This window comes from Prionailurus bengalensis, chromosome D1, assembly GCF_016509475.1.
Source record: "Prionailurus bengalensis isolate Pbe53 chromosome D1, Fcat_Pben_1.1_paternal_pri, whole genome shotgun sequence".
Taxonomy (NCBI): Eukaryota; Metazoa; Chordata; class Mammalia; order Carnivora; family Felidae; genus Prionailurus; species Prionailurus bengalensis.
Genome location: NC_057346.1, coordinates 86,359,690 through 86,387,589, shown reverse-complemented (window position 1 = coordinate 86,387,589; position 27,900 = coordinate 86,359,690). Strand labels below are relative to the sequence as shown.

General features: G+C 33.9%; 1 protein-coding gene across 1 annotated transcript in view; it reads right to left on the bottom strand.

The window, feature by feature from the left end:
- ELP4 (elongator acetyltransferase complex subunit 4) overlaps positions 1-27,900 on the bottom strand; it is a 245,962-nt gene that overhangs the window by 161,502 nt on the left and 56,560 nt on the right. Inside the window, 3 exon segments of the mRNA XM_043580877.1 lie at positions 19,394-19,433; positions 19,436-19,532; positions 27,134-27,265. Of these exon segments, the coding sequence (XP_043436812.1) occupies positions 19,394-19,433; positions 19,436-19,532; positions 27,134-27,265 (269 nt within the window).

Here is a 27,900-nt window from a genome sequence, read left to right as displayed (position 1 = left end):
GTCTCAATGTAATCAAAGAATAAATGTAACAACAACAAAAAAGCTTGGATAACAAAAGACAAGATTTTATTTGTGAAAAGATAAGATTATAACAATAAAATTATGTATATATGGAATAAATATCAAGATCTGAGTTCTAGGTCTATATCAGCAATTATAGCTAAATGGGTGATAATGAGGCAAAGTATTTAATTTTTCTGTTCTGGGCCTCAAAATTTGCTCATATGACAGAGTTGCACTAGATAATTTCTCTTGTCCTTCCTAATTTAAAATTAATGGCTCAAGACTGATTTTTCTTTTTCTTAAGACTGATTTTTCTCATTAAAATGCTTAATTGCTGGATTTTAAAAAATAACAACTTTTGATGCATTTAAATATTGATTTAGCCACTTGAAAGAAATACTTAGGAAGAAAAACTGTTATCACTCCCAATTAGGATTAATTTAAAGTGAAGATTTTTGATATTATTATGCAAATCATTCAGAAAATATGACTTGTATTACCAAAATTCTATTTATACATATATTTCAAATATTCATTTATGACAAACAGTAAGATATACTCACAGGGCAGTAGGTGCAATATCAAATGTCTCAACTAATTGTGCAAAATGGTTTGCTGAGCTAAAGTTATATTAGCATATAATTTGCATGTGACTATCTAGACTGTGAAGTCTATTCACAACTAATTTTCAAGTTAAAAATTCCATTACTACTACCCTGAAGACTGTCACTGATTTTCCTTTTCTGATGCTTTTCAACCTAACAACACTGAGTTTGATTCTCTTCACCATGAATACTTAACTAAGAGTAGAACATATAGAGGCTAGAAATGCAAGGAGAGAAATGACTAGCACAGACCTCTGAGTCATAGCTGGGAAAATACTAAGAACATGAGGATGCAAGAATTGCATGCATAGGCCAAATAATCCACTGTCAGATAGAGATACTATCTCTAGTTGAGAGAGGTTATAGTGTTTCATGAAAAATAATTCAGTTCAACATTAGTCTGATTTCCTTTACTTACTAATGTAAATAAGTCATTAGATTATGTCTCCTACTACCCATCATTGTTTCTGTCATCTCTCCAACTCTGGGTCATTAATTATCTTTCGAACATGCTGGCCTTTCAGTTTCTTGATCACTTCTCTCCCAATTATCTCCATCCTACCTATGGTGCTCACTCTTTTTTTTGTTTGTTTGTTTTTAAGTAGGCTTCATGCCTAGAGCAGAGTCCAACACGGGCTTGAACTGTTATAACAGCTTCACTGGAATGATGTTGGTGTAAGCCTAATTGGAGTGGTTTTAAGTGAAAATGTAAGGGAAGGAATTGGAGATACCAAATATTAGAAAACTCGAGGAGTTCTGGTGCAGAAAAATAGAATAGTAGCTGGCAGAGGAAGTGGGATGGGAGATGTTTTTAGTTTCTTAAAAGGAAGAGATAAGAGTATGTTTATATATTATAGAATGCATCCAGTAGAAAGGAAAAGTTAATGGTACAGGAGAGAGATGGAAGAATTGCTAGAGTGACATCCTAGGGGATGAGGTCTGTGAGCAAGCAGGGGTTCTGTTTGAACTCATGACCCTGAAATCAACACTTGAGCTGAGATCAAGGGTCGGACACTCAAAGGACTGAGGCACACAGGTGCCTCTATGGTGCTCCCTTTTATGATCATACCTTAGACCTTGCCATTATCAATAACTGCTATACCTATTTAATCTCAGTTCGTGCTCTCTCCTCCCCACAACCATCACTTCCTATCTTCCCTAGAGTCCATATGTAATCTTTTGACCACACTGAAACCCCCATACCATTGCCTACCACCTCGTCACTCCCCTTGATACACTCTTTCAACTATTTAACCATCTTGATTCATGATCAAATCTTGTTCCTACTTCCTTGCTCTTTTCTTGCTTTGTCTCACTTGCTCAGCAAAACTGTTAGGCTAAATTTAACTCTTTGCCCACTCCACATTTGCCTCATTACAGCTAAAAGTGGTGGGAGAAATGGCCCCATCTAAGTGGACTGGTCTCACTGTAAATTCATGACCTCAAACTTCAATAGGCCTTTAGTATAGGTGTTTAAATAGTTTACTTATTGTGGTGCCTGGCTGGCTCAGTCGGTACTGTATCTCTTAATCTCAGGGTTGTGAGTTCAAGCTCCACATTGGGTATAGAGTTTGCTTATAAAAAAAAGTTTAATGAGTAGTTCACCTATGGTAACGTGGGGAAAGACAGTATTCTGTTGGTACAGATGCTGATGGGTGGCAAATGTAGTAATAGGTGTCTCTGCTGGTTTTATCTGTTTTCTCAGTGAAAGGTCATAAGCTAAGAATAAAGACTGGTAAGTATATTACAGGTTTGTATAAAAAAAGAGAAAGTATAAAAAAGTCATTGTGGAGGGTGAGACTGTGTTAGCCATTTGTATTTATCTTTGGAGAAATGTCTGTTCAAGTCCTTTGCCCAGATTCTAATCAGGCTATTTGTTGTTGAGTTGTAGTTCTTAATATATTCTGCATATTAATTCCTTATCAGATAAAAGATTTTCTCCCATTACTTAGGCTGCCCTTTTGCTGAGGTGATTGTGTCTTTGGATGCACAGAAGTGTTTAAGTTTGAAGTAGTCCCATTTGTCTATTTTTGCTTTTTTTTTTTTTTTTTTTTTGCCTGTGCTTTTGGTGTTATATCCAAGAAATAACTGTCAAATACAATGTCATGAAGATTTTTGCCTTTGTTTTCTTTTAAAACGTGTATAGTGTGTGGTCTTATGGATAGGACTTTTGTCCATTTTGAGTTAATTTTTATTTTTATTTTTATTTTTTTTATTTTTTTTTTAACATTTATTTATTTTTGAGACAGAGAGAGACAGAGCATGAACGGGGGAGGGGCAGAGAGAGAGGGAGACACAGAATCGGAAACAGGCTCCAGGCTCTGAGCCATCAGCCCAGAGCCCGACGCGGGGCTCGAACTCGCCGACCGCGAGATCGTGACCTGGCTGAAGTCGGAGGCTTAACCGACTGCGCCACCCAGGCGCCCCATTTTGAGTTAATTTTTATATAGAATATAAGATAAGGGTTCATCTTCATTCTTTTGCATGTGGGTATCCAGTTTTCCCAATACCATTTCTTTTTTATTATTTTATTTATTTATTTAAATTTTTTTTTCAATGTTTATTTATTTTTGGGACAGAGAGAGACAGAGCATGAATGGGGGAGGGGCAGAGAGAGAGGGAGACACAGAATCAGAAACAGCCTCCAGGCTCTGAGCCATCAGCCCAGAGCCTGATGCGGGGCTCGAACTCCCGGACCGCGAGATCGTGACCTGGCTGAAGTCGGACGCTTAACCGACTGCGCCACCCAGGCGCCCCTCCCAATACCATTTCTCGAAGACTGCTCTTTCCCCTTAGATGGTCTTAGCACTCTGGTTGATGATTGTTTGACCATGTATGCCAGGGTTTACTTTTAGGTCCTTTATTATATTCTATTGGCCTAAATATCTGCCTTTATGACAGTACCAAACCACACTGCTTTCATTACTGTAGCTTTGTAAAACTTTTTGAAGTCAGGAAGTATAAGACCTCCAACCTTGTTCTTTTGCAAGATTGCTTTAGCTATTTGGAGTCCCTTGAGATTGAGTCCCTGTATGACTTTAAATAAACTAATTAAGCCTGATGTGTCTATTTCCTCATATTCAAAATGGTGATATTATAAACTTCATGACATTTTGTAAGGATTAAATGAAATAACAAAAGTAATATGTTAATACCTGAGAGAAAATCAGTTCTTAGTAATTTTTAGCTATTATCAATCACCATGTTGTCAATATACCATAGTAATGCTCCACTTACAGGATGGATGAAAGTCAGGTGGGATGGTGAGATGGAACAAGGTATGCACTTAAGGAAGTAAGAAGGAATGGGTCCACTACAACAGTACCACCTACAACTGCCAAGTGAGTAGCAAGAAGCATTGTGTTATCAAGTCTTTTAATAAGCTTTCAGGAGTGAGTTAAGTAGTGTAGGAGGCACAAGAAATATGGCTACTATCCATTCACAGACTTTTTTCTAAGGAGGAATTGATTTTCGAATGTGGTTTTCTCAAAAGAAAGAATATGATAGGGAAAAGAAAGCTGACTGTCCAGATTAAAAATATTTGCTTAAGTAGTTACATTACCAAAGGAGAAATAGCTTTATTGATTGGCCTATTAATAAAAATGTTGATTAGAATAAATTTCAAACATATAAGCAGAAATAATAACAAGGATGGAAGCCAAGATTCATTAAGTCCTTACTATGCTAGCCAGTGTTTGCTAAGTGGTAAATTTTTGTTTTCTCATTTAACAATCCTAAGAAGTAGTTTCTATTATTATTATTCTGATTGAAGCCTAAGAAATGTGAGCCCAGAGAAGTAAAGTAACTGGTACAATGTCATACAGCTAGTAAGTGGATGACTCAGGATTCAAATCCAGATTGTCTAACCAAATGGCCCCTATCTAAACTATGCTGTCTCTCAAGGTTTATAAAAAGAAAAAGAAAAAGAAAAAAAAAAAAGGCAAAATCACCCATAATTTTTTTTTTATTTAAAAAAAAAATTTTTTTTTTCAACGTTTATTTATTTTTGGGACAGAGAGAGACAGAGCATGAACGGGGGAGGGGCAGAGAGAGAGGGAGACACAGAATCGGAAACAGGCTCCAGGCTCTGAGCCATCAGCCCAGAGCCTGACGCGGGGCTCGAACTCCCGGACCGCGAGATCGTGACCTGGCTGAAGTCGGACGCTTAACCGACTGCGCCACCCAGGCGCCCCAATCACCCATAATTTAAACACTCGGAGATCATGACTATTAGGCTGTTGATGCAAATCTTTACAGAATACTTTCTACATACATATATCATATATTACATATATTATATTTTTTCTAACCCACTTTGTTTTTATTCTCACTTTGCATGCAAGGTACTTCATTAGGTGGATATAACATAGTTTATTCAACCCATCTATACTCACAATTCTTAGGTTATCTCCAGATTTTCAGTATTACACACAAATTATGGTAAGAATTCTTGTACACACATCTTTGTTAACTTGTATCATTATTTCTTTAAGAATGGGAAATGGGATGATGGCAACAATGATAATGTACACTCCAACTTTTGATATCCTTTCTTAGGATTGTTTTAACAATGTACACTCCTATAGTTAACATGAGTGATAACCACATCATCTTTAACACAGGGTATTATCATTTTAAATATCTGATAGCTGAAAAATGGTTTTTGTTTACATTTCTTTGATCATTAGTAAGGCTTATTAGCTATTTTTGTTTCTTCTTTCAAGAACATCCCATTGTTATCTTTTCCCCATTTTGTATTAGGATATTCAACTTGTTAGCAGTTTAAAAATTCTCTAAATTTGCTAAAAATATTAACATATATGTACATATATGCGTTTGTTTTTTAAATTTTGAAACAATCTTAAACTTATAGAAAAATTACAAACATAGAAAAAAAAATTTTTCTGCTCCACTAGAGGATAAGTTGCTGACATTGATGACCCATCACTTCCTAATTATTTAGGTTATGATTCCTACAAACATTCTTCTACATAACAATAATATAACCACCTGACTTAAGATATTGGTATAATTTGGAAATTGTTACTACCATCTGACACTCAGAGCCCATTCAAGTTTTGCCACTTGTCCCAATATAATCCTTTACAGCAAAGGACTCAGTTGAAAATCACATGTTGCATTCACTTATCATGTCTCTTTTCAGTCTTCTTCAATCTGTAAGTGCCTTAGACTTTCTTGACTCTTACGGTCTTGACAGTTTTGAGGATTACAGGCCAGGTATTTGGTAGAATGCTCCCAATTTGGGTTTGTTAGGTATTTCCTTATGATTATTAGATTTAAATTATGTATGTTTGGTAGAAATACCACAGGAGCATTCCTGAATTCTCAACGCATATTATCAGATGATACATGATTTCAATTTGCCCCATAACTGCTGACATTAACTTGATTAAAGTTATGTCTGTCAGGCTTCTGTACCATATAATTATTCTTTCCCTTTTGTAGTCAATAAATATTTTGTGAGAAGGTACTCTGTGGTTATGTAAATATCTTTTTCCTCAAAAACTTATTTATTCATTCATTTATTTGCATCAATATGTACTCATGGCTTCCTGCTTCATTAAATGGGTTGTAATCCACTTACTATCGTTATTTATTCTGATGCTCAAAATTTTACCTATTTGTCCAGTGGGAACTCCTTTGAGCTGGCTTCTGTATCCTTTTGACATGCCCTGCCCTGACCTCATCATTCTTTAAGCACTTCTAAACATAAAAAAGACATTACAGGTGTCTCCTTATCTTTCCTTTGAATTGAAAACATTTTTTTTCTTTTTTTAAAGTAGGCTCCACCCCCAATGTGGGGCTTGAACTCATGACCGTGAGATCAAGGGTCAGATGCTCTACCGACTGAGGCACCCCTCTTTGTCTTTCCTGTGAATCAAACATTTCTCCAGTCTTGAGTCCTTCATATGGAGAATAGTATTTAGATCTGATCACTAGATATAGTTTTTGCCATTTTCCCACTCCAAGAATTTAAGGCATTCTATTTTCTTCCTATACTTCTATAATTTCAATTACTATATTTAAGTCTTTAATTTTTGGAAATATAGTTTGATGTGAAATATGAAAAATGGATTTCACTATATTATTCCCAAGTGATTAGGCTTTCCCCACTTATTTGAAATACCTCCCCATTACAAAAATGATGTATGTTCATCATAAAAATTCAAAGACATAAAACATACAAAGAATAGGAAAAATACCAAAACCCACTACCCAGAAGTGAACACTGTTAACATTATGATGAACATCCTCTCTGACATCTCTCTGTACCAGCCCTTCCTTCTCTTACTGAGAGAAACTAATGTGGGATATTGAGAAGTATGCTGATAAAAATGTTTTTCATTGTGAAGAATATTTTACCGATACACAAATATAAGCAGGGTTATAAGAACTATGTACATATTTGTTTAATTTTGACATTTCTCTCACAGCCTTTCACATACTACATATATTATGAGTTTCTAAAATGGTCTTAGAAGGAAATTTACTTTGAGCCTTTCGTGAGCTTCTCTGACCACATATCATTAAAATTTTGGAACCTAAATTGACATCTCCTGAATTAGTATTAGAAAAGAATTTGGGATTGGCTATATAAAATTTTATATACCATATATCCTATTACTAAAATCTGCTTTTTCACTTTATTATATCTTGGATGCTAAGCCCACCTCAACTCTCTTATGCAGAAAACACTGCTGCAGAAATCACCTGCTAGAACCACTACTACAGTCTTTGCGACTAGCATCAGCTGTAGACCTTAATAAAAGCCACGCCCCCACCACCCTCCGAAGAGTATTTCTCTTGAAAGGCAACAGGCACTTGAGCCCAAATAAAGCTGTAGTTTATATACCTTTCCTCAACATTTGAAAGATTTGATTGGTATTCTCTTTGTTCTCCAGTGTAACTTTCAAACCACTCCTCCTCCTTCACTTTCTGGTAAAACAAAACAAACAAACAAACAAATATCCATGCTTTTTTTACATCTAACCAATTCCAACCATTCCCCTTTTTAAGCTGCTGTCTTTATCAAGCTCCTGGACATTTTCCTCTATCAACTGAAGATACTACATGGTTTACAGTTCTAATTCAAACATCTTATTCTCAATCAACACTTCTGATCTTAGTAACTTGCTTTGTCCATTTACCCCCACTATTAAGATTAGTAAGTCCACTACCAGTCCACTGTCCCTTTTCTCCTCATATATCAACAGCAGTTGTCTTCAATTCATTTTCTTAGCCATAGAGTTTGTGATCGATCACATGTTTACTTTTTAATACTTAAACTCCTTCTGTTGCCTGCACCTGGCAAAACTTCAATCCTGCCTGCACCAGGAATCTTATCACAGTGCAAGAAAGTCACACAACCTGACAGGCCTATAAATATTTGATACTTCTCTAGTTGGTGTATTCTTCCAGTCCATGAAACAACCATTTCAAACCTTCCCCATTTAACCCAAATTCCTAACAGGTAACTAACTGTTCCTCAGTGGATGACCCTGCCTATTATTCACTGAGTAAAGAGAAGACCTCGGTCCATACCTTCAACATTACTCAGGATCCTGACTCCAACCCTACAAACCTATTTGTTTGTATCTACACTGTTCTCTTCTTATTCCTTTCCCTCCTTCCCTCCAGTGGAGGAAATGTTACTACATCTTAATGGCCCATCCCTGGCCTTGAGTGGCTTGGGAATTCTGCCAAATTGTTTAGTAATTTGCCTAATGCCATACAAATAGAAACCATTACTTCCTTTTCTAATCTCCATCGATTCTCTCTCTATTCAATTTTTCTCATTTACATTAAAATAGAACAAAACAACAAAAACCTGTTGCTTCCTAAATCTCCTCCAATTATTGCTTTTTCTCTGTCCCCCATGAACAAATTTCTTATGAGAATATGACCTCACCTATCTCACAGAACACATCTTCCTTATAGCTCTATTACTCTATTTCACAACATGATCTTTCAATTCCTTTGAACACACTAAGTCTTTCCTTAACACACTGGCTATTCCTCCAGAATATTTCTTGACCTTTGTAGGATGGCCTTCTTATCTTCAGGTCTCAGCTCAAAAGATTCCTTTTCAGAGAGAACATACCTGAACACAACTCAAAGCATATCCCTCTACCCCCTCATATAACTTGTGGAAAATGTTCTTTTTTCCTTATATTACTTATCACAACTCCTAATGACATACATTTATTTACTTGGCTTTAAAAAATTTTTTGTGTGCTTTCTCACTAAACACTACACATGGTCAAGAATAACAGCTGCTTTGTTTACTGCAATAAACCTGGAGTTTAGCATTATGTTAGGCTCATAAAAGGTGCTCAGGTTCAGAGAAGGTGTTCATGTCAGAGAATGTTCCAAAGAATATTGCTGGACATATGTTTTTTTTAACATCAGTAAATGACACCATCCTAGTTCTATTGTCTGAAACCTGGAAAGCATTCTTGATATTCCCTTTACTCTTTCCCCAACCTCAATGAGATCAAAGAGATTAGAGCAGTAGCTAGCAATCATATTACATAAGTACATGTAGGGCCCTGGGCCTTATAATATCTCTGTTAGAATGTGGGTTTATTATTCTGAGATTGTAAGTCATTGGAAGGTTTGAGCCAGAGTAGTGATAAGAACTGACTTATGTTGTAAAATGGTGCTGTTTAACAAGATCAGCCACTAATCATATCTAGCTACTTACATTTAAGTTAATTAAATTAAAATAAAATAACTCTTCTTTAAATATTTGGTAGAATTTGCCTGTGAAGCCACCTGGCCCTGGACTGTTGTTTGTTAGGATTTTTTTCCTTGATTGCTGATTCAATTTCTTTGTTACATATTGATCTTGCTCATCTTTTCAATTTCTTCCCGTTTTACTTTTGGTAGTTTATATGCTTCTAGGAATTTATCCATTTGTTCCAAGTTGTTCAATTTGTTGGCATACAGTTGTTCACAATATTATCTTATAATTGTTTGTATTTCTGTGGTGTTGGTTGTTATTTCTCCTATCTCATTTGTGACTTTATTTATTGGGTCCTTTCTCTTTTCTTTTTGATAAGTCTGGCTAGAGGTTTATCACTTTTATTAATTTTTTCAAATAACAGGTGCCTGGTTTCATTGATCTGTTTTATTTAAAAAAATTTTTTTTAGTTTCTATCATTTATTATTATAAATGATCTTTATTATTATAAAGATTATATTATTATTATATAAATATATAAAGATTATATAAAGATTATTAAATATATAATTAATATTTTATAATATTATTAAATTATATATTTATATTTTATTAAATATATAAAAATTATATAAAGATTATTATTATTATAAATGATCTTTATTATTATAAAGATTATAAATGATCTTTACTATTACCTTCCTTCTGCTGGATTTAGGCTTCATTTGTTGTTTGTTTTCTAGTTCAGTTAGGTGTAAGGTTAGATTATTTATCTGAGATTTTTCTTGCTTCTTGAGGTAGGTCTATATTGCTGTATACATCCCTCTTAGGACCGCTTTTGCTGCATTCCAAAGGTTTTGGACCATTGTGTATTTTCATTTTCTTTTGTTTCCATGTATTTTTTAATTTCTATTTTGATATTCTGGTTGACCCATTTATTGTTTAGTAGCATGTTGTTTAACCTCCAATATTTGTGGTCTTTCCAAATTTTTTCTTGTGGTTGACTTCTAGTTTCACAGATTTGTGATCACAAAAAGTGCATGGTATGATTTGTATCTTTTTATACTTGCTGAGGTCTGATTTCTGACCTAACATGTGATCTATTCAGGGGAATGTCTCCCATGTGCAGTTGAAAAGAACGTGTATTCTGCTGTATTAGGATGGAATGTTCTGAATATATCTGGTAAGTCCATCTGGTTCAGTGTGTCATTCAAAGCCATTGTTTTCTTGTTTCTTTTCTGCTTAGATGATCTGTCCATTGATGCAAGTGGGGTGTTAAAGTCCCCTATTAGTATTGTGTTATTATCAATCAGTTCTTTATGTTTGTTATTAATTGTTTCATATATTTGGGTCCTCCCATGTTGGGTGCACAAGTATTTATGATTGTTATGTCTTCTTGTTGGATTGTCCCTTTATGATTATATAATACTCTTCTTTGTCTCTTTTTACAGTCTTTACTTTAAAGTCTAGTTTATCTGATACAAATATTGTTACTACAGCTTTCTTTAGACACATTTGCATTATAAATGATTCTTCACACCCTCACTTTCAATCTGCAGGTGTTTTTAGGTCTAAAATGAGTGTCTTGTAGGCAACATATAGATCAATCTTGTTTTTTGTTTTTTGTTTTTGTTTTTGTTTTATCCATTATGACATTCTATGTTGTATGATTGGAGTGAGTAGTGGTCCAGTAACATTCAAAGTAGTTATTGATAGATATGTATTTATTACCTTTTTATTACTTGTATTGTCATCGTTTCTGAAGATTTTCTCTGATATGTATTCTGCTCAAACTATTCCAAAGATGCAAAAAAGGGAAGAAAACTTACAAATTCATTCTATGAGGCCAGATTACCCTAATACCAAAACCAGGTAAAGACTCCACCAGAAAAGAGAACTACAGGCCAATATACATGATAAACATGGATGCAAAAATTCTCAATAAATCACTAGCAAACTGAATCCAACAATACATTTAAAAACTCATGCACCAAAATCATGTGGTATTCATTCCTGGATTGCAAGGGTGTTCAATATTTGCAAATAATCAACATGATACATCATGTTAATACAAGAAAGGGTAAGGATTATATGATCATTTCAATGGATGCAGAAAAAGCATTTGACAAAGTACAACATCTATTCATGATAAAAATTCTCAGCAGGGGCACCTGGGTGGCTCAGTTGGTTGAGCGTCTGACTTTGGCTCAGGTCACAATCTTGCAGCTTGTGAGTTCAAGCTCCACATTGGGCTCACTGCTGTTAGCGCAGAACCACTTTGGATCCTCTGTACCCCTCTCTCTGACCTTCCCCCACTTGCATTCTCTCAAAAATAAATAAAACATAAAAAAAAAGCCTCTCAGCAAAGTAGGTTTAGAGAGAACATACTTCAACATAATAAAGACCATGCATGAAAAACCCACAGTGAACATCATACCCAGTGGTAAATAACTGAGAGCTTTTCCCCTAAGGTAAGACAAAGATGTCCATTCTCATCACTTTTCTTCAACATCGTACTGGAAGTCCTAGCCATAGCAATCAGACAACAAAAAGAAATAAAAGGCATCCAAATCAATAAGGAAGAAGTAAAACTTTCCCTATTTGCAGATGATATGATACTACATAGAGAAAACCCTAAAGTCTCTAACAAAAACTACTAGAATTGATAATTGAATTCAGTAAAATCACAGGATACAAAATCAATATACAGAAATCTGTTGTATTTCTATACACTAATAATGAAGCAACAGAAAGATAAATTAAGAATACAATCCCATTTGCAATTGCACCAGAAAGAATAAAATATCTAGGCATAAAACTAAACAACAGGTGAAAGACTTGTATTCTGAAAGAATATTCTAAAAGAAACTGAAGGTGACACAAAGAAAAAGATATTCCAGTGTCATAGGTTGGGAGAACAGATATTGTTATAATGTCATCCTTCATGGGTAAAAACTCTACTGTTAGGAACAAGACAGGGACATCCATTATCATCCACTGTTATTTAACATAGTACTGGAAGTCCTAGCCACAGAAATCAGAGAACAAAAAGAAATAAAAGGCATCCAAACTGGCATGGAAGAAGTCAAACTGTCACTATTTGCAGATGACATGATATTCTATACAGAAAACCCAAACCAAAAAACTGCTAGAACTGATGCACGAATTCAGTATGATACCAAATCAACATACAGAAATCTGTTACATTTTGATACACCAATAATGAAGTAGCAGAAAGAGAAATTAAGGAATCAATGCCATTTACACTTGCATCAAAACCAATAAGATACCTACGAATAAATCTAACCAAAGAGGTGAAAGACCTGTTATGTGAAAACTATAAAACACTGATGAAAGAATTGGAAGATGACACAAAGAAATGGAAAGACATTCCAAACTCATAGATTGGAAGAACAAATACAGTTGAAATGTCTATACTATCCAAAGGAATCTATAAGATTTAATGCAATCCCTGTCAAAACACCAACAGTATTTTTCACAGAACCAGAACAAACAATCCTAAAATTTTTATGGAACCACAAAAGACTCCAAGTAGCTAAAGCAACCTGAAAAAGCAAAGCAAAGCTGGAGACATCATCATTCTGGAATTCAAGTTATACTACAAAGTTCTAGAGATCAAAACAGTATGGTACTGGCAGAGAAAGGGACACATAGGTCAACAGAACAGAATAGAAAACCCAGAAATAGATCCACAATTACATGGTCAATTAATTTTTGACAAAGCAGGAAAGAATATCCAATGGGAAAAAGACAGTCTCTTCAACAAATGGTGTTGGGACACCTGGACAACAACATGCAAAAGAATGAAACTGGACTATTTTCTGACACCAAACACAAAAATAAATTCAAAATGGATGAAAGACCTAAATGTCAGACCTGAAACCATAAAAATCCTAGCGGAGAACACAGGTTATAACCTCTATGGCATTGGCCTTAGCAACTTCCTACTAGATATATCTCCTGAGGCAAGGGAAACAAAAGCAAAAATAAACTGTTGGGACTTCATCCAAATAGAAACAAAACAAAACAAAAAAAACCTTCTGCACAACAAAGGAAACAATCAACAAAACTAAAAGGCAACCTTCGGAATGGGAGAAGATATTTGTAAATGACATATCTGATAAAGGGTTAGAATCCAAAATATGTAAAGAATTTATCAAACTCAACACCATAAAAATGAATAATCCAATTAAAAAATGGGCAGAAGACAAAAAAAAAAAAGAAAAAAGAAAAAAAATGGGCAGAAGACATGAATAGACACTTTTCCAAAGAAGACCTACAGATAGCCAACAGGCACATAAAAAGATGCTCAACATTAATATTATCAGGGAAATACAAATCAAAACTACAATGAGATATCACCTTACAGCTGTCAGAATGGCTAAAATCACCAGCACAACAAACAACAGGTGTTGATGAAGATGTAGAGAAAGGGGAATCCTTTTGCAGTGTTGGTGGGAATGCAAACTGGTGCAGCTATTGTGGAAAACAGTAAGGAGGTTCCTCAAAAAGTTAAAAATACAACTATCTTATGGTCCAGCAACTGCACTACTAGGTATTTAGCCAAAGAATACAAAAATATTAATTCAAAGTGATACATGCACCTTGATGTTTGTAACAGCATTATCTACAATAGTCAAATTATGGAAACAGTCCAAGTGTCCATCAACTAATGAAAGGAGAAAGAAGATGTTGTGTATATATATATATGTATATATACACACATACACAATGGAATATTATTCAGCTTTAAAAAGAATGAAATCTTGCCGTTTGCACCAATGCGGGTGGAGCTACAGTGCATTGTGTTAAGTGAAATAAGTCAGTCAAAGAAAGACAAATAATGTATGATTTCACTCATATGTGGAATTTAAGAAACCAAAAACAAATTAGCAAAGGGGAGAAAAAGAGAGTCAAACCAGGAACAGACCCTTAACAATAGAGAACAAACTGATGGTTTCCAGAGGGGTGGTGGGCAGGGTATGAGTTAAATAGGAGATGGGGATTAAGGAGTGCCCTTGTGATGAGAACTGGGTGTTGTATTTAAGTACTGAATCATTATATTGTATGCCTGAACCTAATATTACATTGTATGTTAACTAACTGGAATTTAAATAAAAACTTAAAAAAATAAATAAAATTTCAGGAGTTGCTGATTGGATGCAGGGAGTGAGAGAGAGGAGTCAAGGGTCTAAGATTACTTTATTGAAAGGAAAAGAAAATTTGGAAGGACATATATAAATAAGAGGATGTATGCCTAGGGGAAGATGACTGAGACTAGAAATGTGGGAATTAGGTGGGAAATAATAATCAAAAACCATGCATATCAATGAAGATAGCATGCCAGGATGAGTGACTAAATTCTGCATACATGAAGTCCCCTTTAAAAGATAGAAAAATGAAGAAAGGCACACATGTAAGCAAGTAATTTGTCTTCATTGGTTAAAATGAGTTTCAGGATTAATAATTCTCTCTCTCAAAAATTTTAGATATTATCTTTTTACTTTAATCACATCACCAGCAGAATGGCCAATGTGTAAAATCCCTAATCACATTTATATCTTGCCTTTCCCTCAGCTCTGAGATTTGTATTAATGTATCATTTACTATACCCTTTTAATAAAGTAATTCAGCATACTTCTGAATCTTTAGACTTACCTAGAAGTTCTCTATCAAAATTCCTTTCTCATGAGTGAATTTTCTACTTATAACTTCTAAATATATTGTGGTTCTCTGATTTGTAATGTAAGAGATCTGTAGTTTTGAAATAGAATGTACTCTTACATGGCTAAACTCAACATGTTTCAGTTGCTAGTTTTACCTCACTAAATCTTTGAGGTAAGAACAAGGCTGTATTAATCTGAGTTATTACTATACTTTGTCCATTGATTCACTAGTTCATCAACTATCAACACCTGTGTCCTAAATTCATGAAATAAAGAGGTGTAGAAAGCATAACCCCCTTCCTCAAGGATTTCCACTGCTTGAGAGAGAAGATAAAAATGTAGACAATACAAATAACTATACTGTAATGTGCTAAGTGTCCTGACAGAGTATGAACAAAATTAAGTTGGAATTTATGGGGGGGTACATAACTATAATTTGTCTAGGAAAATATTACAGAAGGCTTATACATATGTTCCATTTAAGTGGTAGAGAGACTTGGCCAAATAAGAAAAGGAAGGACTTCTAAAATCTTAAGTAATATTCTTATCCTCTTTCCATTGATTTTCTCCTAGAAGTTCTCCTAAAAAGATAAATGGTTCTTTCAGAATTCAGTTCATTCAAATTAATTAATACAAAACTTCTAGTTAATATAAGAAACTACTGGCCATTTTTTGGATATCCATGTAAAAACAAAATCATGAATTTCAAAGAAACGTATCAAAACAAATTCATTCTGTTTACTACCAACTGTATGTAAAGTCAATATTCAAGATATGGTCTATCAATTAAAAAAAGTAATATTTTACAATATAGCAGGTATATCAATTGGCTTTGGCTTCCATAACAAAATACTATAGACTGAGTGGCTTAACCAACAAGAATTAATTCTGTAGAAATTCTGGGGACTAGAAGTCCAAGATCAAGGTGCTAGCAGGGTTGTATCTGGTGAGAGCTCCACCACTGGGTTATAGATGACCACTTTCTTGCTGTGTTGTTCACATGGCCCTTCCTGGATTTGTGCTCAAGGGAAAGAGTAGGAGCTGGATGTCTTTCCCTCTTTTTTAAGAACACCAGTCCTATCAGACTAAGGTCCTACCCTCATGACCTCATGCAACCAAAATTACCTCCCAAAGTTTTGTCTCCAAATACCATCATATGTACTTTAACATATAAATTTGGGGTATTGGGGAAGGGAACCACAAACATTCATTTTGTAACAGTATGTTAGTAGATTTGTTAATAAATAAGAAAGCTGAAACACCATCCCTAATATGAAGAATGGCATTATCTTTCTAGTGAGAAAACAGAACTGTCTTTGCATATCTGTTAGCAAATATTAATTCAAAACTACGTCAAATTAGGGGTGCCTGGGTGGCTCAGTCAGTTGTGTCCGACCTCGGATCAGGTCATGATCTGGTGGTCTGTGAGTTCGAGCCCCACATCAGGCTCTGGTCTGACAGCTCAGAGCCTGGAGCCTGCTTCGGATTCTGTGTCTCCCTCTCTCTCTGCCCCACCCCCCCCCCACGCCCCGCTCATGCTCTCTCTCTCTCTCTGTCCAAAATAAATAAACATTAAAAAAAAAACCAAAAAAACTACGTCAAGTTAAAAATAATCTTAGATCACAAACTTATTCTCAAAATCAGTTTTCCTATCACTGTTTTGTGTCAACTTATCTGATTTACGACAATGAAATATTAAAACAAAACTATCGGGTAATATTGGTGTGATATTTCTCAGGTTTTTATAGCCAGGCTTTGCTTTGAAAGCTTAAATTATATGTATGAACATTTTCCATGGGCAAACCTGCCGATGATTTTAAATCAGTTAATGCAAATTTTAAATGATCTTCAGTTTTTCTCACCATAAAAAAACTTTATGTTTCAACAGTGCCTTCAGAATATATGAAATTATATATTATATCCTCACATCTGATAGTGGGACACAACTATACCCTCTAGTCTTAATAGCAGGAAAAGTATAGACAACTGTAAAGCTTAGCTTTATTGTTCCATAAATGAACCAGTAAAGTTCATTTTAGTGAAATGAGCACATGCTTTTCATAAATTAAATCCCACATGGTAAGTACTCATTTTCAAAATTAATTTAATTACATGTTTAAAGTTTAATTACATTTAATTAAGCATTTAAGTTTAATATGAAATAAATGAATTATCAGTTAACTACTATGAAATGAAATATTGCCTTGATAATTGAAATCTATAAATTTTCCTATTCTATGCAAAACTGCTAGCTCTCAAAAAACATTCTGAAAAAGTATGTATTTTAAAGACTAGAGGACTATATTCTCACAGGTGATCAAGTTTTTTTTTCCTGGCACCCAGCTTCATGTGCTGCACATTTACTGCAGGAGCAAATGGAGACAGCCTGGCAGACAAAAAAAAAAAAAGCAGAGGTTTTGAAGACTTAGTCACCAACAGCCTGAAAAAGTGGGAAAGCTACTTAGCATCTCTGACCTCAAGTTTCCTATAAAATGGAGAAAATATTACTTCTTTCGGAGGGTTGTGGGAGGATTAAATAAGCTATCCCATGGTCTAATGCCTGGAACAGTGCCTGACATGGAACAGGTAGTCAATAAATGTTAATTCCCTCCTTCTTTTAGTTGCTGATTGAATGAACAAAAATCTTGTACTTTGGGGCTTAAAGAAAGTTTTATTATTTAAATGTTTCATTAGTTACAAAAGTAACACTATATTTTTTGTTCACTTACATCATTCTTAATGGACATTTTATATTTTTTATTTCCCTTAGCACTCTATAAATGGAGGCAATATAGCATTATTGCTAACACAGAATTTTGAGTCAGAAAGAACCAACTTTGAATCTGGGTTCCACCACTTACTGCTTGAGGAATCAGGGAAAAGTTATTTCCCAAGCCATAAAAGCATATGTATGTCTGGTTTACTGAATGACAAAAATTAAGAATGAGTATAATCAGTATAGTCATTCAAACTTAACAAAATATTACTGATGTAGGTAGGACAAATGGTATCCCCCCTATGCTAATTTTTCACAGAAGGATATTTATTTTCACTGAATTTAAGGGATTTTCCTAAGGATGGACTCAGTATCAGAACCCAGATTTCTTTCTTTGTTTCTTTACCAGTGTTCTTTCCTCCATAACATAGGAAGGTAAAGGCAAAGGACACCAAAGTCTCTTGAAGCAGTAAAGCAAAAGAAAGAGAGGGATCTGGCTTAGGTTAATCCTGGTTCTATCACTTAATAGTTGAGCCTCAAGTAAACAACTTCTTTAAATTTTGGTATCTTCTTCTGGAAAATGGGAATACAGTTATGTTTCATACAAGGGTTTTACTAGACAACAAATGCAATGTGTAGTAGAGTGACTGACACACAGCAGTCAATCATTAATCATTGCTATTAACACTAAGACAACATCAGAGTACCATTTTTGGTAAGTCTCAAGCCACAGAATGGAGAAACCATAATGAAGCAAAGAATTTTTTTTGGGGGGGGGGGACACAGATTTAATAAAAATAAATAAGACAGCCTTTACTAAATTCTCAAGTAATATTCCTGGAAAAGAGACTTTAGACTTGTAAGTCATTTCAGTTCCTGTCTATTAAATCTCCATTTAAGGAGATCACTTTGAAGATGTGGTCAGTGAAGATCAGGTCACTTTGAAAATAATGGTTTTACAATATGAAAGAAAATAGAGGCAACACCCTATTCCATGGATTAGTTTCTATGATTCAACAGTTAAGAATTGAAATTAAATATTCTTAACACTATATATAAATTATTCAATGTCAAGTACTGTAATTTTCAGACTTTTGTCTTAATAAAGTTAGTATCACTATAAACATGTTGTATTTGTTTAATATTTAAAGCCCTTAACTGTAAAACTCAAAAAACCCTACATTGCTCTTAAGGCAATCTAAAAAACTACAAATTGTTTATTTACAGAATAACTAACTACAAATAGAAAGCCTTAATAAATAAAATATCAGAAAACATATTTACCTTCTGAAAGAACATTTATTGAAAAACAGCATTACTTTATACTATTTTCACTGCTAAATAGTTTTTAGATATCTATTTGCATTTAGGACTAAAAGACCCCAATTTAAAAACTATTCCACATTTTCTCAAAATTAAAAACAGGAGGTATTATAATTTTGGTATCCAGACTTTTCAAACTGCAAATTAAGGATAATAGCATATACAACAGTTATAGGACCAGAAAAAGAAAACTAAATATAAAGAAATATTATGAAACATATACACAAGTAAGATCACATATTTTATAGAAAACATTTATTATTAGGATATGTACCTTTAGTTATGCATTATTTCAAAGAATGTGGTAAAAATGCATTCTATTAACCTGTGAAATCAGAAATGGGTCATTACTTACCATGGTTCTATATTAAGAGTTGAAGATGATTTTTCTGGGAAAAAAATCCATGCCATTTTGAAGCCTCAATTAGTTCTTGTGGCATCTTTTTTGATGCATCATAATAGTGACCAAATCTTGAAGATGATACTGGTCCAGCCTGTTAAGAAAAGCCATACTGGTCATTCAAAAAATTATTATTATTTTTTTTTAATTATTGTTTTTTTAAACTACAATGTATTTGAACTACATTCGGCAAAATATTGATACATTTATGCATTTTAATGCTGATAAGGAAGAGCTGATACACATAGACTTCTTAAATTTCAAAGCATACAACAACTTTTATTATTTTAAATAATAGTTAGAAATCAACCTTTTCATTTCCCATGTTTCTTCACTCCTGGTGGTCACTAAATTTGATAAGAATTCTCTTTGCTTTTCTTACCTTCCTGAGTTGAAAAAAAATTAATATACATGTTTTAATTATTTTTTAAAGATTCCATGTTTAAATGATCAATTAAATATGGAGTTGCTAAGAACTAATGAAAACTTAAGCCAATTAAATCATTGGTGAGGGGCTCAAAAAAACTAGCTTTTTAAACATATTGAGCTGAGCATCATTTAAAAGCTAAATTCTCACAAGATAGTGTGTATATACATTCAAAATTTCTTGCTAATTTTAAATTAAGCTCATAGTATAAAATGTATTGAGGATACTCCCGATGGGAACAAGGCACATGATAAGGAGGGAGAATGTATATAAACTACATTAGATAAATCAGAAACCTGACATCATCATTAGTTCATTGATGCCTCCTCTTTTGTGCTATTATCAGTTTCTCCAACAAATTATCTTCTACACAAGTAACTAATAACTGTTCTAATAACTGTTGATGCTGAATTTATGTACATAGGATAGTAAAGGCCTAGTAACAGAACATTCTCATTATATTGCTTTGAATGGATTCTGTGCTGATTCAACTCATTAGAAATATGTACACACCTCTGTACAAAGTTGAACTCCTAACAGGTTCCACCTGGCGATAGTTTCCAATAGTTTCTAATCTAAATTTACATAGTTTCCACTGTCCTGAATGCTATAAAACAGACATATTTCAGAACATTCAACAAAACAGATAATCTGCAGATAATCTCTGCAGAAATGGAAGAGTAAATTCTCATTTTACAAAGTAACTGACAACTTTGTAATTTAGATAAGAAACAGACATTTGCTTGACACTAGATATTTGCATTTTGAGACTTAAAGGATTAATATTCTTCAACTGAATGCCTACCAACATCAACTCTACAGTAACCCAGGATAAACAAATTTAAGTCTAATAGAAATATTATTCTCTGATACAGAGTCTGTGAGTTTGGCATTTACTTTCTAAATAAAATGACTGTTTATCCCTCCATAAGATACTGTTCACTTTCATTAAGGAAAGAGACCTATCAATTGGCTCCATCTAATGTTTACAATACAATATATACACAAGTGTGGTTCTCAAAACATGATTTATCTGTTTACCAAGACAGTGTTAACAAATAAAGTATGAGACATTAAAGTATACTTCTTAAAAATAGGGTAAAGTTTTTAAATGTAAAGTTATTAGTATAAAGCAATTTAAACAAGGTCTGTTCTTTGGCCTATAATCTATTCTTTATCCGGATTATAGTTCAGAATGTTTTTACTGCAATCTCTGCTAGAGCTCATCTTTTTATTGTGTAAGTCCAGGCCCCCTTAATGTTTTAGAAAGGCCTTGACTAACTGAACTTTGATCTGATGTCTTCATTGAGAAAAACACCAGGTTGCCCATTTCAGATGCAAATCCTCCTAAGGCCCAATAGAATTTAGTAAAGACAGCAAAAAAGAAGAAACAAGAAGTTTCCAGGATCCTCTTTGAGAATCCTGGGGCACACTGGTGTCCTTAATCCACGCTGCTCCATGGATTAAGGTAGGTGATAACCTTTCCTGATTCAAAAGAATAAGCAGAGTGCCTACAAACTGGGTGGAGACTAGGATTTGGTAATAATAAAACACCATGCAATAAAAGCTTGGTCTATGTCAGAAGCCTCTGAAAAGGCCTCAATGTACCACATTCCCAGGCCTAGTAGGGAAGCTTGCAAAAGCCTACCTGAATCAAATAAGCATGAATAATCTATTTTAGCAGACTGGCCATGGGGAGAGAGAAAGAAAGAGAGACTTTTCGCTTCTTTTAAGTTTGAGTTAATAAATTTATTAGTGCACTGAAGGTTCTTGAAGTCTTGGGCACTCAGAGAAATATGCTAAATTGCCAAGAAGCAAAGTATGCTTTTAAAGTTGCCGTCTCTATTAATGTTTCTAATTATAATATTAATGTGATAGAAATCTCTGATTTGGGATGAATCAAGGCAGAAAATTGATTTCATGCTGTGACAGTTTACATATAGAACACAAATAACTCATTAAAATGTAAGAATAAATTTGGAAGCTTTTCTTATTACCATTATTAATTTTTTAGAAATTATAATTAAATATGGTAACTAAAATATTCACAAGGTAGACATAAAAATTTTTATTAATGATGAAATTTTATTAATCCTTCAATAAAAATGAAAATGGAAAATAAATATATATTTATAGGAAAAACGATTCTGTAAGGTTTTTTCTACCCATGACACAAAGCATTAACATACAATCAGATTTTTTAAATAATGTGAAATCATAAAACAAAGACTTCAAATATTTCCTCGGAAAAGAGATAACTAAATGTTTTAAATCTGACAATAGTAATACTCTATGAAAAAATGTCAACTCCACAAATGAAAGAAATCATTAAAAAAAATCAAAAAAAAATCAAAATATCCTCAATAGCTAAGTCAGTTTTACTCAGTTTGTTAAGAACATGTTGCTTTAGTTTTACATTATGAAAACTTCTATTTCACAGTCTCAAACTATCCTTTACGTTTGTCAGTTGTGGAACAGAGTATAATGGACTGGTTCAGTAAAAATTTGCTATGATAAGGGAAAATTAACTCTGATGGGGGGCCAGCAGGGGTACAGAGCAATAAAACAATACCATCCCCTACCTCCAGTATGTTAAAAAGAATCAAAACTTTCAGAGAAAAGTTGCACACAAATAAAGTCTAAATAAGACATTTTCTTATTATTGTTACCATTTCTTGTTTCTCAGTATGGCATAATGGAAAGCAAGAGCCCAAATGATTAATTAACCATTTTGAGCCTCAGTTCAATCACTAATAACTATTTTGCTAGGCTGCTGTGAGAATCTAATGCAACACTGGCAATGAATATTTTGTAAATTGTGAAGCACTACATAAGTGATATTAATTATTGTTATTGTGTCATGATTCACTAGGGAACAGAAGATCCATCACTATCCTTTGCAGTAACATTGCCTTATTGAAAAAATGATATCTGTTGTCACCTGTACCATGCACATATCTATCACAGGACTATCGTGGCTGAATCACTAAGATAGAAAGCCAAGGTATAATGAGGATTTAATATAATAAAGATCTAATATATTGCCCTGAAGTGCGAGAGCCTTATAAGCTTTGGTAGTAGAACTATACAATATTAAAGAAATTGGGTCTCCGAATATCCTGTAAGCTACCAATTCTTGGGGTGAAAAGGGAATAGGATTTGATGATTGGACAGGGAAAAAAAGAGCATGCCTACCTAAGACAGAGAGTCAAAATGACAGGACAAGAGAAGGGAGACTTTTTAAAGCCACACACCCCTCCAACTGGAAGAAGCACTGTTTTATGCTTTATTGAGCTATTGTTACTGATTTAGGTGTACATATTCTTATCTTTTTTTTTTTTTTTTTTTTTCATTCCCTAAGTGGGAATGTGACTACAGTCTTAGGATCTGGTGGCAACTTATATTAAGAAGCATCTCTGATAAATGCCACAGCTAGTTTTGGACTACTTGTTTGATCTATACTCGTAATAGTGTTAACTATATTTTGTCACAGATAAAATACAGAAAACCCAGGGTTTTGTTGTTTTTCAACTAATAATGGCAAAGTAAAATCTAGATTTATAAAGTAGATGACAGCTGACGACCAAAGTCTATTAATCTCAGCAAATCCTCATTCACAAAATTTCTGTGACAGGCAAATACACATGCTGGCCAAATTTCAAAGAAAAGCAAAGAAGCCAGAAGACGATTCTATTTTGTAAACTTGACAGAGCTAACTTATAAATACTAAGAAATTTAAGTTTGACCACTGACAGTAAATTTGAAAAAAGCCATTTTTTATTTATATTAATTAATGCAACTTAACTCAGTTTTGCATTTAATTCACATACTATATAATTCATTCACTCATGTGTTCAACAAATAACTGGTGAGCACCCACTACAGGCCAGTAAAACAAGATATTCAAAGTCCCTTTCTTCCATGGAGCTTACCTACTAGTAGGAAGACAGAGATAATATTATCTGTTAGGTGATGATAAGTGCCCTGGAGAAAAATAAGACCTTGAAAGGAGATAACAGTGAGAGAGTGATTTTATTTTATAGAGAATGAGAAAAAAAAAATACATTCCTGATAAAGTGATATTTTAGCGGAGAACTCAAGAAAATGGGAGAGGAAGTCATCTAGGAAAGTTCAGTGTAAGAAGAGCACAATTTTTAAAACAAACTGTAAACCTTGAAAACTGACCATGGGGCTTATGTTTTGTTTCATTTTGTTTTGTTTTTAAAGGAGAGAGTGGGACCAGGAGGGGCAGAGGGAGAGAAAGGGAGACTCCCCAGCAGGCTCCAGGCTATCAGCACAGCCTGGAACCCATGAATTATGGCCTGAATGGTCATGAATCATGACCTGAGTCAAAATCAAGAGTCTGATGCTTAATCAACTGAGCCACCCAGGCACTCCTTGCCCCATGTTTAAACAGATTTTGTAACAAGCAGTAAAAAAATAAAGCTTAAAGTTTCAGATATTTGTATCTTTACTTATAATTTCATGTGAAGAATGTTAGTGACCAATGAAAAAACCAAAATATAATGGAGATAAGAGTAAAATAAACTAAGTAAATGCGAGAGACAAGTGATTTATATAACCTAAAACTGGACTGTCTTTACAAGAAAGCTGATTTAACTTAGAGCTTTTGTTCATTACAGGTTCTTTCAGAATCCCACTAGAAAAGTTAGAATATAGTCATTCTTCACCAAAGAGTCACCATTAAGCCCAGTAACTTAAGTGAAACTATCGGCTGAAAGACATGAATGAAGTTCTTTGCCATTAGGCTTCTCAAGTGCTAGTCCTACACTCCTTGTCTATTTTAATCTCTATCACTCTACTCACATTTTCCTAAGCAGAATAACTACATTTATTTTGGCCTCTTCTACCCAGTTCTCAATCACATCCAAGCTAGGCTATGTCTGTAACAACTGACTAGGCAGAGCTTCTTCCCTTTATTTTTTAATACAAATATATGGTGTTATACTGTACACATATACCATACACATAATACACATATTATGGTATATGTTCATTTATATGGTATATAGTTTATTTAACTAGGTGCTTACTGGTGGACATTTAGGTTCTTTCCAATCTTTTGCTATTAAAAATATACTGCAAAAATAGCTCATACATATTTCATTTTACATGTAAGTAAATATATTCATAATGTAAATGCCCCAAAGGATCAAAGGGTATATATTTTCTATAATTCTAAAGGCTACTACCAGATTACCCTCCACACAAATTGTACTTATTTACATTTCCACCAGCAAAGTATAAAAGTACTAATTTACCCACACCTCTGCTAATTTAGTGTCTTACTAAACATTTTAGGTTATTGACAATCTGTTAAGAGAAAAACAGCAGGTCAGTGCAGTTTTAATTTGCATTTTTCTTATTGTAAGTGAAACTGGGCATCTGCTTCTATATGTTTAAGAGCCACTAAATTTCCTTTGTATATTTCCACCCATTTTTAAAAAATTAGGTTGGTAGACTATTCCTTATTCATTTTAGAAGTTCTTTGTATATAAGGAAAATTTATTCCTTATTCTATCAGTTGCAAATACCCTCGCTTCGGTTTGTAGTTTGTTCACAGTCATGTAAATCATGCTTAAAAATGTATTCAAATAGCTTTTCCAGCTAAATTAGAACAACTTACCATTGCTTAATATGTACCTATGTACCATATTTCATACTTAGTACACAGTTGATACTTAATATTTGCTGAATGACTGAATACATTTATCAAACACCAAATGCTTATAATCTGGGCATTAATACAGATGCTGGAGATACAAGAGAAAATAAAACAGGCTCTCTGCCCTCATAGAGAATTCTCCACAGAGAATACAGAATTCTCCACAGAGAATTCTGTCTGGTGGAGAAGACAGTTATACCAACAATTACCTATAACATTATATTAGAAGTTTAAAATACTTTAAAATACATGAAGAGCTGGGGCGCCTGGGTGGCTCAGTCAGTTGAGCATCCGACTTTGGCTCAGGTCATGATCTCACGGTCCATTAGTTCGAGCACCGTGTCGGGCTCTGTGCTGACAGCTCAGAGCCTGGAGCCTGCTTCGGATTCTGTGTCTCCCTCTCTCTCTGCCCCTTCCCTGCTCATGCTCTGTCTCTCTCTGTCTCAAAAATAAATAAAACGTTAAAAAGAAATTTTTAAAAAATAAAAAATAAAATAAAAATAAAAAAAATAAAATACATGAAGGGCTGTGAACACAAAAATAAGAAATTAGATAATAATGTATGGAAAACTGTCAGAGTAGTAACATTCGCACTTGGAGAAGGCTGAGTTGGTGAATAAGAAAGGGAAGATCATTACCAGCATAAATATAAGCTATTTATAAGGAGCAAATCTCATAGGACAGGTGAATATAGTGTTTTATAATCACACAGGAGGAGTTAAAAGGTAGGTTTGGATAAGGTTCTACAGATCTTATACATAATCTTGAGAAGTGTGTATTTTATATTTCAGGCTTTTAATGGCAAACAGGTTTCATCTTACATATTCACTGGTAGTGACCACCCAGGATATTGCAGAGAATACTAAGGCTTTGTCTAAACTTGGTTAGAAGGGTGCTATGATATACAGTCTACCATGCATTTAGAAGGAGGCAGTGGAAACAGTATACCAAATTATGCATTTGCAGTTAAGGAGTGTTATAAACATATTTCTGTCCTTGGGGAAGGAACAGTCAATGTGGAAGACTAAGGAAGGGTGGACTATGGGTGCCATGTCTCATATTAAAATTTCTTTCTTTTCTACCAATATGATAATGTCCGGTAGACATTAAAGTGTTCTGAACACTGAAGTAAACAATCAAAAAAGGAGCTAAGTGAATAGAGCCTTCCCTAGGAGCAGAGTTCATAAGCTTTAGTGGGCAGATTCACTGACATCTGTTTTCTCAGAAAATTTCCCTTCACTTCCTATCTCTTAGTCTATCCACACTGAATATTTATAGGTATTCAAGCTGGATAGAAATAGCCTTAATGTGTTTGCTTACTCTGGCTTGCAACCGTATAATAAAAGATTCTACGTGGAGGGTATAGAAGAAATGAAATCTATTTTGGTAAAAAAGAAAAAATTGCCATAATTTTATTTGTAAGAAATATCATCTTGATAAAATACAAATAAAATATTAGTCATTTAAATGAGCAAACAGACATCGTAGTGCATTTAAAGAATAACAGGTATACCACAAAAGAGTCTATAAGATGAAAACAAGTACGTTTACAAATTTTAGAAAAGTTTCTATGTTGACTTGCCTCCATCTTGGGTAATAACTGGTAACGCCAAGCTATTTTCATTTTAATGTTAGATTCTGCTGTTTTATGATTACATGCGTCTTCATCAAAATCTTTTTTAACATTATCATCAAGTAATGGTGCAGGAAGTTCCTAAGAAAACAGAATGACACGTTACTTAGCATTTGTGAGTTAAAAATGTGACAATTTTCTTAAATGATAATATTAGCAATACTAGAACTTTCCAATGTCTTGATGCCTTAAAAATGATTCAAACATAAAGTCATGACAATATAGCTATTTCTAAAACAGAGGAAATATTATATATATAATATTGTGAAGTTTAATTTTTTAGGAATGAACTAGAATTTAAAGAAAATATTCAAACTTGTATACCATGAAAAGCTAAATGCTATTGCAACAAGAGGTATGATCTTTTCATATATATATACTATATATTTAAAGCAAAGTCTGGAATTAGCATTTATGTATTGCATTTAAAGCAAAGTCTGAAATTAGCATTTATGTATTGCATTTAATTACTGTTATGTTTCCCGCAAGGTAAAAATACAACATGTGTGCAATCTGTTTACTGGTTTGTAATACTAGAATGCAAAAAACTCATTCATGAAAATAACAGGTGAAGTAACAACTAATGTGTGTGTGTGTGTGTGTGTGTGTGTGTGTGTGTGTGTGTAAAGAGGCACTACAGTAACAACGCAAAGAAAAAAGTACATAAGTTTCTTGGAGAAGGAAAGCACATGAAATTGTTGCCTTTTTTATTAGTC